We start from the raw sequence: 13110 nt of genomic DNA, 5'->3' as shown, positions 1-13110 counted from the left end.
CATCTTGATTTCATACCATTTTCCTGAGAAAAAAAAAAACAACCCTAAAAATGTCATGTGGTGTAATCAAGAAAATATAATGTATTTTCTTTAAACCTTGAATACATGAGTGTAAGTTATGCTTTAAAATGTGTTTTTGAAGGTGAAAAAAATTTGTATTATTGTTTTTTAAACAAATATCATGAATTATTATTAATATTATTACATTTTTAAGGACTCATAACACATGACATTTTACAATCTGAACTAACCTTGTCTTGTAATAAAAAGCTCAAATTAACAGATATCTGAAAAGACTTTAAACATCATTTCGCTTTGATCATCGTTTTTTTTTTCTGCAAATTGGTGACATTACATAACTGATTTGGTGGACAATAGTTTTTCAATAATTATTAGTGAAATAAATGTTAAGTTGCTGCAAATCAGTTACTTAAAATAATAAAAAAAAAACATTTTCTTCATTAAGATACAAGGACAGTCAACATTTCTGACTTCATGCCCCCCCCCCCTAAAAAAATCAAAATAAAATTTCAATTTAGAAATTAGAAGAAGTTAATTCAAGTCATTGTAGGTATGAATTGCATTTTTAATGTATTTTGAAATAAATTAACAGACCCGGACAAAAAAAATGAGCGCCATGAACCATTAAAAATTGTTAATACAAAAAGGGTCACAGCATCTGTGCATTGAGTGCGTCTCTTCATAAAATGATCAGTAACAGATAAGTAAAGCAAACCGAAAATGGGCGTAGGTGCAGTTAACGTATGAAAAAGCGTTCAATATTTTAATCAGACATGATATGGCTCATAAACGCTTTACAATTGTGTCATTTCAAAATACTTTGCTAGTTTGTTACAAAAATACGAAACGTGCTGCATATCAGTGTATTATCAGTGCCTGGAAGAATTCAGTAACTACACGTGGCACAAAAATGCAAACCTATTCGTTCTCTGATAGTCTAGTTATATAGATTTAAAACTAAAAACATCATGTTCCTGGTTAGATCTGGCACAGAGCAGCAGCTTAGAGATCAACTTCAATCTCTCATTTTATCGGATTAGCCAAGTAGAAAATGATTGTCTTGAGACATAAAAAAGTGTGGAGGAGGAGAGACTCCAGCTATTATCAGTCCAAGGACACTTGATGGGAGCAAACGGAGGATGGAGCTGAATATGTAAGGACAGAGAGACAGACAGAGGTGTGTGTGTTTGTGTTTTTCAGTCAGTAGCAGTAGAGGCAGCTATGTGCGCGTTTTCCTCTTGTCGTCGAAGAGGCTGCGCAGCAAGTACACCTGGACCCCAGATACGATCACCATGACAACAAGGTTGGTACACGACCACAGGTTGACCCGCTCGTAGTTGCTCTCTTGCAGGTTGCGGTCACGGGCTTCGAAGGCTTTCAGCAATGTCTGGATCTGAAGACTCTTTCCCAGTCGAGACTTCACGCTGTTGATGGTGTCCTGCAAAGAAACACACACTCTGAATGTGAATATTACTTGCATACACTAACACTGAATTTGATTTTGAAAGAAGTCTATTTGATCGAAAAATACAGTAAAAATTGTGAAATATTATTACAATCTAAAACAACCGTTTTCTATTTGAATATATTTTCAAATGTAATTTATTCCTGTGATGAAAACAGAATTTTTCAGCATCATTACTCCAGTCTTTAGTGTCACATGATCCTTCAGAAATCATTCTAATATGCTGATTTGCTGCTCAAGAACATTATAAGTGTCTGTACTGTCATTTTTGATCAATTTAATGCATCCTTGCTGAATAAAAGTATTACGCTGTTTCATAAATATATATATATATATATATATATATATATATATATATGACCCCAAACATATGAACTGTTCCCACAGTTCCTTTATGTTAGTTCAGAGAGTGTTTTGGAGGATAAAAGAAGCAAAATTGTGTTTTTAATCAGTCTTCTCAACAAATAAACCTCAAATAAATGTATTATGTCTTCAGGATTAAAGGAAAAATAACCAACAGCCGAGACATAAGGAGTCCCACACAAATGTCTAAGAAATCGATAATATCTCCACTCTGAAACAATGGCAGGTAAACAAAGTCAACTCAGATCTTTGACCCAACAGGAACACACAATTTCCTGCACAGATGTGATTTTAATTGGAAAACTTCCTTTTGCTTCCTGAAATAGCTTGTTGATGTAGAATCAGTTTATATACACTTCTTTCAAGAAAAAGCGTCAAGTATTTGGCTAGCGGTCCCCGGTCCTTTACTATCAGACCATTTCACAAGCACTCAGGGTCACATTCACACCACCTGTGCTGCACTGCATGCTGGTAGTTGGCATGCCTTGTCAAGATATCTATATTGCTTCGGTTCAAACAAATGTCACCTTAACTGACAGACTGACTACTGCCATATGCTCTGTGAAAGCCCAAACACTGACATCTGTGAATAGGATAGTTAATTATTCCACTTATTTGGAATCAAAAAGTGGATTTAACCACAATGTTAGTGCATTTCAATAGTGTCAGTGACATATTCATTTACGGAACAATAGTCTTGCTCGTTCACATTCCTTAACAATAGTTTGGGGCTACCACACCTTCTGACCAGTGATTTCCCAATATATATTTCCTGCTGTTCCTGATTACTGCTTACAAATTCTTAAATATCACTTAATGAACAAAGAGCCATTTGTAGCTAAATGTTGTAGCACTGAGTATAACTAGTAAAATGTAGATTGAATATAGATTTTTTATTTTATTATATTCTTTTCCATAATATGTGGAAAGATTCCTTGATGCTTCTTGATGTTCTGTTTGAACACTGATGGTTTTGCAAATATTAAAAGATATTACACTAAAATTCAAAAGTATGGGGTCAGTACGATTTTTTTCTACAAAAAAAAAAAAAAAGACTTATGCCTAAAAATACAGTAAAAACAGTCATATTGTAAAAATATTACCATTTAAAATAACAGTTTGCTATTTTAATATATTTTAAAATGTAATTTAGTCCTGTGCTGAATTTCAGCAGCCATTACTCCAGATTATTTATTTCTATTATCAGAGTTGAAAACAGCTGTGCTGCCTAATATTTTTGTGGAAACTATGATTAATATTTGTTTCAGTATTTTTTGATGCATAGAAAGTATGCAGTAGAACAGCTTTTTTTAACATGATAAATGTCTTTACTGTCACTTTTGAACAATTTAATGCATCCTTACTGAATTCTTTCTTTCATTCAGTCATAAACAAACAAACCAAAAAAACTACTGACCCCAAACTTTTGAACAGTAGTATACATCATGCGCTGCCTGAGACACTCTTGTTTCTTTGGCACGTATTTTTCATACCATGATATCCTCCAGCTTCATGTCCAGAAGGTCTGCTCCCTGCACGTATGCTTTCCAGTCCTCCGATTCCTCGCCGTCCTCCATATTGTCCAAAATCAACTCAAAGAAGATGACTTTCTCGGAAACTGCACTGAATGTATTATCAAAACAGAACATGTAGTCTCCCTCTTCTGTTTCCATTCTGAAGTAAAAAAAAGTCACATAAAAAATGAAGAAAGGCCAAGCACGGATAATCAGGAAGTAATTGGCTCAGTGTATATGACTAAACTGTGATTGTGGGTAAAACGTACGTATGAACCCCATCAGACTTTCTGTAGTCAGTGGCTATAATGTGACCGCTGGGCGACTGTATGTAGAAGTCCACATCTAGACTCGCTCCATCCAGAACCTGCACACAGACACATAGATTTCCATTAATGATGAGTCAACAGAAGGACCTGCTGATTCTGCCCTCACAGCTTGAAGCTTTGAGCTTACTGTGGGCATGAATCAAAGTCCTTTTGGTACTTTTCCTTCTCCCAAAATGACCTTTAGCTCCACTGTGTCACTTCTCCAACTGCAGGATTGTGTCGCAACTTCAAGTTTAATTTTCATAATGCAGCATACTGTATTGCATTAGATCATGCTTGAAATAGAATTATTGCAGTTTGTTTTGCAACCAGCTAATTGGCAAAAATTGGGGCTAATTATGAAGAAAACCCTTTTTACAAAAATAAAAACAAGAATAATGTAACAATTAAATGTTATCTAATGTTTTACCTATATTTAACTACATTGTTCTTTGCTGTGCAGAAAAAAGTATAGTCACTCACTTTCACTTCAAATGTTCTCATAAATAAAAAAAAATTATTTCATATTTTTCATGAATTCATACTGCTTACTTTAAACATTAACAAATGCACTTCACACGATTTATACATCTTTGAATTAAAGTTACCTTTATGGTTTTGTGGTATTTTAAGTTGTGCTAACTTAATGTAGAACATTTATTTGTATTATCTCATATCTCATATTATCTATTTTCAACTTAATTGATACTACAACACGTATGTAGGCAGTATCCAACAAGATGATGAAGTTATAACGTCTTGCAGTATCACCAACATACAGGCTGGATCAGAGTGAAATCTCCAGATGTACCTGGTACTCGATCTCCAGAGAAGCGTCTTTCTTCATGGGCTGGAAGAAGCACTCTTTGCGTCCCGCGGGCAGAGTGAAGGTGAAGTCACTGTCCAGAGACTGAGAGAAAGCGCTGATCACAGACACACACAGCGATAAACACGCCACACACACTCTCAGCACCTCCATACTCCACCGCATCTTCCTAGACTTCTAAAACTATCAACAACCGATGAAAGTTGTTCTTCTGTAAACTTCAGCAGCTGCTCGGGACAGCTCAGCAAACGAGTTGGGAATGCCGTGACTTGAGGACCCCGCCTCACAAACGTAGAAATGTTATTAATCGTTTTTAAATCTGCCAGCACATGTACTTCCTCTTTTTATAAGAAATTAATAAAAATTGTATAAAATTATGGAACACGTGTTTTACGAGAATGTATTAAACATGTATATGCACGTACAACGTACACTGGCATATAACGCGACGTTCTGAGCTGTTGCATGATGGGAAATGTAGTCTGCATAATGTAGTTCTGCGCTGCATTGTACGATTAGTACTTTACAGTAGTGATGAGAAAGTCGGACTCATTTCCGCGAATCGTTTCTTTCCCAAGAACCGTTCATTGCAAAGAACCGGTTGTTTTCTCATTTTTATTCAGAGAATAATAATTTTCCTTATGCATAATGATAACACAATAATTTATATTCCCAGGGGGAATATAGAAATATGCAGAGAAATTCAAAAATAGGTATATAATATGTTCCTCCAATTAATTTAAAAGATTCGACTCGACAAATGATTCGTTTACAACCAGGGCTGCGTTCAGCCCCGACAAAAACGGTGCAAAACGTTTTTTAAACGGAAACGGTGGTGCGTTGAACACTATATAAATATATACATGTAAATACATGTACATATTTTAAAAATATTTACTGTATGTGTGTGTATTTATATATACTTAATAAATATACACGGTACACACATATATTATGTAAACAACAACTTTTATTTTGGATGCGATTAATCGCGATTAATCGTTTGACAGCACTAAATATATATATATGTATTTAAAATTCTGGTAAAGGGCCAAAACTTTCTGAAACTTTCTATGGGTGGTGCACAATCCACTAATAAATGCTTTCCTCAAAACCTAAAATTAAGTTATTAAAAACAAAGCATAACAAAAAAGTTAAAGTTAGGCTAGTAATTTAACTGTTAAACGGATATTCAAGTGTTTGTAACGTCTCATGAAGATGAATGTCATATTTTAAACCCCACAAGAATTAAACACGAAAGGGGTTAAATATAACAAAGTAGCTCAATTATTCTCCCATATGAATGCTCTAGCAATATTTCAAATCTCTTATCTTTGAGGTGACGCGTCTGATGACAAAACTTACAACTCATCTAGACCTCGAGGAGTGGGCGGGGTTAAAGTAATACTTGATTCCTATTGGCTGAGGCCGGGGCAGCAGCAGCCGTGAGCGCTGCGCAGCCGAAGCAACAGCAGCATAAGCAGAAGCGAAGCAGTCAGGCAGCCAGCGCTTCTCAACGGGGGGTTTAAAAGAAAAACTAGCCCAACTGTTCGTTCTGGACCGCCAAACACACCCCCTTATCGTAATACAGTTGTAAACAATTAGCATTATTAGCTAGTCTTGGCCTCTGTCGTCAGTATTAGAGGTGAATAGATAAAAAAGCGAGGATGTTGGTCCCCGTGGGAAGATAATGAAGAAGCTGCGCGTGTTGTTGCTGTGCGTCGTTTTAGCTCTCCTGTGCTGGTGAGTCAAAATATTTTGTTTGTTGAAATGCTATTATAACGTCTCTACATGTCAAGCTGCGCCATAAAAACACTGATACGTTGGCAACGACATCATTTACCACTGTGTTTCTAATGATAGCTTCATGCTAGATGCTAACGTTAGTTCAGTAGCCTCAGAGGTGGTATGTATTTTTAAGCTTCCTGTCAAAAGACGTCAAATAATATGAGCCAATTACTTTTTATATATCATTTATTATTGTGGAATTGCTTGCATCTTGTATAGAAATATGCTGACAGCCTGTTGAAAGTAGTACTGGACCACCAGCTGTCCACTATGAATGTAAATTGTGGATAGAGGGTAAAGAAAACAGACAGCCCTCCATGTATTTTTAGGCTTCCCAATTCTGTATGTGAGCATTTAACAATTTAAATAGTATTTTATGTGTGTTTTTTATTTTTGAAGGCTTTGTTGAACTTTGGCATCAGCTTATATAGTTTAATTTTGTGGCAGTACTTTTTATGGCCATTATCATGAATTATGGTCAGTTTTTATGTATTTAAAAGTAACAGGCTGCTGTTCAGTTGGCTGGACTGCTCGAGCCTAAATTTGCCCTGACCACTGTAGCAAACTCTGTTGCTTTGAGAATGTTTAAAGGGTTAGTTCACCGCAAAATGAAAATTATGCTGTGTTTTACTCACCCTTGAAGCATCCTAGGTGTATATGACTTTCTTCTTTCAGACGAATCCAGTCGGAGTTATATTAAAAATTGTCTTTGATCTTTCAAGCTCTATCGTTGTACTCAGTGGGTGTTGCATTCCTTCGGTTCAAAAGACGTGAAATAAAAAGCACCCTTCCACAAAAAAAAGTGTCTCACACAGCTCCGGGGGGTGAACAAAGGCCTCCTGTAGCGAATCGATGCATTTTTGTAAGAAAAATATCCATATTCAAAACGTAATAATCACTTTAATGTAGCTTGCGCCAACAGTTGTACACAGAAGCAGTTCCGGGAGCATGGTGTATGAGGTCAGCGCTGCGCATGCGCCGGTCAGAAGTGACGCACGCGGAGAGATCGAAACAAAACAACGGTCACTAATTAGAAGTACAAAACGAGGATTTGTAAAGAAGAATGTCGGAGGATTTCGATATAAGCCAAGAGGAGACTTGTTTTCCTTTGCTAAAGTAAGGAAACTTTGCTTCTTTTGATCCTGTTAACAAACGTTGGTTTTCACGAGATGCACCGGTGCATGCGCAACGCTGACCTCATACGTCACCCCCCCGGAACTGCTTCCATGTAGGAACGATAGAGCTTGAAAGATCAAAGACAATTTTTAATATAACTCCGACTGGATTCGTCTGAAAGAAGAAAGTCATATACACCTAGGATGCTTCAAGGGTGAGTAAAACACAGCATAATTTTAATTTTGCGGTGAACTAACCCTTTAATGCATTCGAATATGTGCATATCAATGATAAACTGCACTCGCTCTATGTGCCAGGCTGATGTGGCATCCACCGTGTACAGGTGGTGGATTAGGGTTGGTTCACATGGGTGAGACAAGTACACAATTACACCCTGTAATTGTCGGACATCCTATCAGATTGATGATTTTAATAACGGGCTGATATGCGAACTCATTGCTATTTTCATAACGGCTGATTACAAAGCTTGTATTACTGTGCTTTTGCACAACAATTGATATGCTAGAAATGTGAGACAGAAAGATGTTCGCTTTTGGTACTAGCAATGTTACCTTGTAAGTAAAGGTAAAAGGAAAAAATTCGATTTTTAAAATTGTGAGGATGTCTTCATACCTATTGGCAGAAAAAAAAAAAGAAATGGTTAGTTGCTTAAGAATTGCATCACATATGCACAAACGCACAGGCGGCACAGTTCATAAATACTTGTTGTTGTTATTTGGCACACTTTGTTAGCTTTTATTACTTCATTATGTTTTTTTCATGTTTGCATGGCTTTCAGAAAAGAGCAACCTGGTAAGAATCTAAAATTAATGTAAAACAACGCGTAAACATTTTATTTCCATAATTTGGCTTTTTTACGGAAAAGTAAGCATTACACACCAGAACAGCAAGGGTTTCACAACATAATCTGAAAAGTAAAATAGCTTCAATTACATGAAAGTTTATGTAGTTTTCTTTAGAATAACGTGCACAGGACCAGAGATTTTAAGAATTGAATTGAGTTGAACACCTTTATTGTCATTGTATTTTTCTGTATACAACGAAATTAGGAGCACTACTCCTGACTGGTGTTAGAAAAACAAACATATAACCACAGACAATAAATACTATAAGACTGTACAGTACAATTTTACAAGTAAATACAACAAGTGACTGAGTCCTGATATTCACATTGAGCAATCCGAGTAAAGTGACCATTTATAGTATTGCACGTTGGCCTTCACCTTGATATGCACAGTAAGTTTATACAAAAGTACAATTTAAATGGAATGAGTAACTGTGGTGATTTAGTGACTAGAGATAGTATTGCACATTGACATATAGTGTATATTATTGCACATATATTATTGCACCTTTACTGCAGATATAGTGTTCACATTTAGTAACCAGATATGGTATTTCACCCTGACATACTATTTAGTGCATTGTTTGAAGTTCTGATAAATAAATTGTTCAGACAGTGGTATTGCAGATTGACATACTGCATATTGTACAATATTGTATATTGCATGTTGTATAGCAGCAGTATAGACAGAAGAAATTTGAATGAAATAAGTGACTGTAGTTAAAAGAATAACGTGGTTGGAATAGTATTTTGGCATTAGTGCATTTTATGAGTTTAAAGTCCTGATAGCAACTGGGAAGAAACTGTTCTGTAAGCGAGTGGTTTTTGCTCTTAAGGATCTGTATTGAGTTGTCATTTTATTTTTTTCTATATATATATATATATATATATATATATATATAACTTTTTCCCTTAATTATTCCATACGTTATAGATTGCAAATCATAGATTGCAAAAAATCATGTAACAGGTCAAATTAAAAAATAGACGTATTTCATTTTCTTTATTGAGACAATAAATATCCAGATATTCTGCAAGGTCTAGAGGGGACCAAATAGCGGGGAACCCGCATCTATTGTTACCATCTTTCAGCATTTTGGGCTTTGCAGAATGGTCCTTTTGTTTAGTTGCATAATTACAAAAATAGTCAGGATATTCAGTTTTTTTAATCTAGTTTTAGAAAAGCAGGATAATTGAGTCATGTGAGAAATGATTACTCTGTTTGATATATCAGCTTTTTTTTGGAAAGCTTGCAGCACTTGCTCATAAAAGACAGTTGGGTTAAATACATTTCCAAAGTTTAATCAGATTTGCTGTATTGAAACTGCATGTCATGTGATCTCATATTTGAATGATCATATATGCCAGGGGTGGTGAACTTCAGTCCTGGAGAGCCGCAGCCCTGCAGAGTTTTGCTTCAACCTGAATGATCATATATGCCAGGGGTGGTGAACTTCAGTCCTGGAGAGCCGCAGCCCTGCAGAGTTCAGCTCCATCCCTAATTAAAACTCACCTGCCTGTAGCTTCCTAGTAACTGTTCAGACCTTGATTAGCTTGTTCAAGTGTGTTTGATTAGGGATGGAGCTGAACTCTGCAGGGCTGCGGCTCTCCAGGACCGGAGTTCGCCACCCCTGATATATGCGGTTGTGGCTGGGTGAGCACAATGGAGTCATTTTTTTTAAATGGAACAAAGTGATGCAGAACTTTGACTTCAGAAAGGAGACTAGTGAGAGCACTCCTCACATGTGTGTCTCCTGTCCTGCTCTCTTTAGTCTGCTTCTATCTTTGTTGCCACATGAGTGATAGTTTTCAATGGGTAAAAAAAATCAGAAAGAGTTTAGAGGGAATAAAGTTAAAATAGTGAGAGAAATGCACAGCCTGCAGTTTTGGGCAGGACATGGTGCTGCTTTGGCACACAATCAGACCCACAGCCAGAGGCTCTTCTCCTCTGCTGCTTATTTTTTTCTCTTATTCTTTCTTTTCCTCCTCCTGTCTATTTCCTTCTTCTGTACTTATAATAGCTGAGAATGTAGCATACTGCTGTGACATCTTCCTCCACACCTCCAGCAACAAAACGCACAGGCTCATATGCAGGCCTTGAATTCTTTGTGAGACATAAACAACTGTTACCTCTCACAGAACTATTATGAATGCTTCTTAAAAATTAACTGTTTAACTTTGTGACGTCTTTAAATGCTCAACACGTTGCATTACAAAAACCAAAGATGTCCATGTGAGCTGCAGTGATTTAAATGGGGATGAGTTTTTTTTTTTTCTTGTTCAGAATGATTAGCTGTACTAATTGGCTTGTTCATTACTAGTCGTGACCCATCCCCAGAGATGGTAAAAAATTTGACCTGCTAAGCATGTCCCACTCTAAACTGCCCATCACCCACCTTGGGTCTTGGGGTGGGCTTCACGTTGCCTTGGAAACACCACCTCTTGGTCATTGGGTTCATTTTCTCACTTAGCATTGAGACCATACAAAGTGTGATTGTGCTTAGGGCTGTGTGGAAATAAAAAAAAACTTTATGATGTCATTTTATTTTTGATAACTAAACAGGTGTGAAATGAAGCCTCATTGTGATTTAAAAAGTTCAGATAATGTTAACCTCATCAGCTAAAACAGGTCTAAAGCTGACATACTAAGCATTTTGGGAAATGTTCTTTTGTTATTTGTAAATGTGAGCACCACAGTGCTGTTATGCAGTTCGTCTGGATAAAAACAAACCCTTCTTGGCCCCTTTTTTGGGCACTATAGCATGGCCATAAGAGGAGGGGCCCCATGTTCCCTATATGACTGAGTACACAGTCTGCAGTGATGTCAAAACTATTACGATTTTTTCTATAGTAAATGTTTTACTACATTTTTTTCATAAAAATCTTATAAATACATAAATATGGATAGAACTGTGTGCATTTTATGCAGTGCCCACATTCAATTAATTAAATAAATAAATATTATGCTTATTACGAACAATAATAATAATTATTATAATATCCAAACACAGGATAGTTGATAGTAAAGTTTTTTGAACCGTGTGTGTTTTACGCTGTGCCAGCAACCAATTAGCATTATACTGTGGCTCCAACATGATTAGTCCAGCCTGATCTCACAGCAATTCGTACATATTTTACGAGGTGGCTAATTCATACAAATTCGTACAAACTCACTCGTACAAATTCAAACGATTTTTGCTAAATCGTATGTATTTTACGAGTTGCACAATTCGTATGAATTTGTACGAATGACCTACACCTAACCCCGCCCCTAAACCTACCCATCACTGGGATCTAGACAAATCGTACAAAATCGTACGAGTGAGGTTGTATGAATTTGTATGAATTAGCCACCTCGTGCAGAGTTTTGCTTCAATCCTAATCAAACACACCTGAACAAGCTAATCAAGGTCTGAAGGTTTACTAGAAAGCTACAGGCAGGTTAGTTTTAATTAGGGTTGGAGCTGTACTCTGCAGGGCTGCAGCTCTCCAGGACCGGAGTTCGCCACCGCTGCATTATAACCTTGTACTGGCTTTCTGAGTTTGCATTGTTTTCAGTCATTGTTTAAAGGGGTCATAAGATGCCCATTTTCCACAAGTTGATATGATTCTTTAGTGTCTTAATGAAAAGTCTATATAAAAACATTTTCCCTGAAAGTTTGAGTTAGAATAGTTTGCAAAAGTGTGATTATAACCACAATGAGGCTTTACCTTATGATGATGACAACCTCTAATCCCATTTAGTTTTACATAAACTTTTTACATAAACTTTCATGTAACTTTCATGTAACTGAAGCTATTTTACTTTTCAGATTATGTTGTGAATCCCTTGCTTTTCTGGTGTGTAATGCTTACTTTTCCGTAAAAAAGCCGTTTAAAAAAAACACTTGGTGGATTTTTATCATTATGGTGGTTGTGTACATACACTGTCAACACACATTTCAGTTCAAACAACTTGTAAAAGTGCATGTAGCATTGTATGACCCCTTTAATGAACAGTGAACCGATCATTCAACTGCTGTTTAAAACATGGGAATGTCAGCATATTGTATGTTAACCTCTCCTCTGTAGGGAACCTTTGTGTTCACTCTTCTCAGCATGTAAGTGTGGGCTGACATTTCAACTCGTACTATGTGTTGACTGTAATTGAGCGCTGCAGTGATGACATATTTTTGAAGGCTAAGTTAGCATCAGCTTGCTTCCCTCGACAAAAAAAACAAACTGTTTTTCCATTGGATTTTGGGATATTTGCAGAAAAAAAATAAGCTCTGTGACCAACAAAAGTTTATGCTATAAGTTTTGTATAGTATCTTCTTTACTCTTTACTTCAAAAACTATGTCTAAAAAGGGTAATATTGTATGTATTTGAGATCTGAGATGTGGGAACGGTGAAGAGAGAGGGCAAACGATTTGCATGTTAGGTCAGGATTGCAATCTAATCAGCCAATATTGTCTTAAATAGCCTGCATACATAGCACTTCATCTTTAATAACATGGGATTTTGACGAAATATATTCAATCTTGATTTCTGTAAAATGTTGCAACAAGATGTTAATTTATTTATTTTTGTGTGTGTGAGAAAAATAACAGTTTTTGGACATAACTTTAAAGGGGTCATATGATGCGATTTCAAGTTTTCCTTTCTCTTTGGAGAGTTACAAGCTGATTGTGCATAGATAAGATCCCTGAAGTCGCAAAGACTAAAGTCTCAAAACCAAAGAGATATTCTTTATCAAAGTTAAGACTCTGCCACACCCCCCTAAAATGGCTCGTTCTAACACACCCCCACATATCTAGGTCACTATGTGGAAATATTAGCATAATGCCGCCCAAATGTGCACACA

General features: G+C 36.4%; 1 protein-coding gene across 1 annotated transcript; it reads right to left on the bottom strand.

Moving 5' to 3' along the window:
• Nucleotides 1-714: 714 nt before the first annotated feature.
• Nucleotides 715-4963, bottom strand: tmed5 (transmembrane p24 trafficking protein 5). The gene is made up of 4 exons (XM_016461254.1): nt 4483-4963; nt 3633-3730; nt 3343-3523; nt 715-1459 (listed from the first exon to the last, which is right to left on the bottom strand). The coding sequence occupies exons 1-4, from the start codon at nt 4660-4662 to the stop codon at nt 1241-1243; spliced, it is 678 nt and encodes a 225-aa protein (XP_016316740.1). The 5' UTR covers nt 4663-4963; the 3' UTR covers nt 715-1240.
• Nucleotides 4964-13110: the final 8147 nt, after the last annotated feature.

This window comes from Sinocyclocheilus anshuiensis, unplaced genomic scaffold (assembly GCF_001515605.1).
Source record: "Sinocyclocheilus anshuiensis isolate Anshui unplaced genomic scaffold, SAMN03320099.WGS_v1.1 scaffold400, whole genome shotgun sequence".
Taxonomy (NCBI): Eukaryota; Metazoa; Chordata; class Actinopteri; order Cypriniformes; family Cyprinidae; genus Sinocyclocheilus; species Sinocyclocheilus anshuiensis.
Note: the sequence above shows the minus strand (reverse complement) of the source record. Positions and strands in the feature narration are given on the sequence as shown.

Excerpts from the sequence above, each read along its gene's own strand:
- tmed5 (XM_016461254.1), bottom strand. The coding sequence starts at position 4,662 with ATGCGGTGGAGTATGGAGGTGCTGAGAGTGTGTGTGGCGTGTTTATCG. Across the intron at positions 3,731-4,482 it reads CTCTGGAGATCGAGTACCAG|GTTCTGGATGGAGCGAGTCT; the intron begins GTACATCTGGAG and ends GTCTGTGTGCAG. Across the intron at positions 3,524-3,632 it reads AAGTCTGATGGGGTTCATAC|AATGGAAACAGAAGAGGGAG; the intron begins GTACGTTTTACC and ends TTTTTACTTCAG.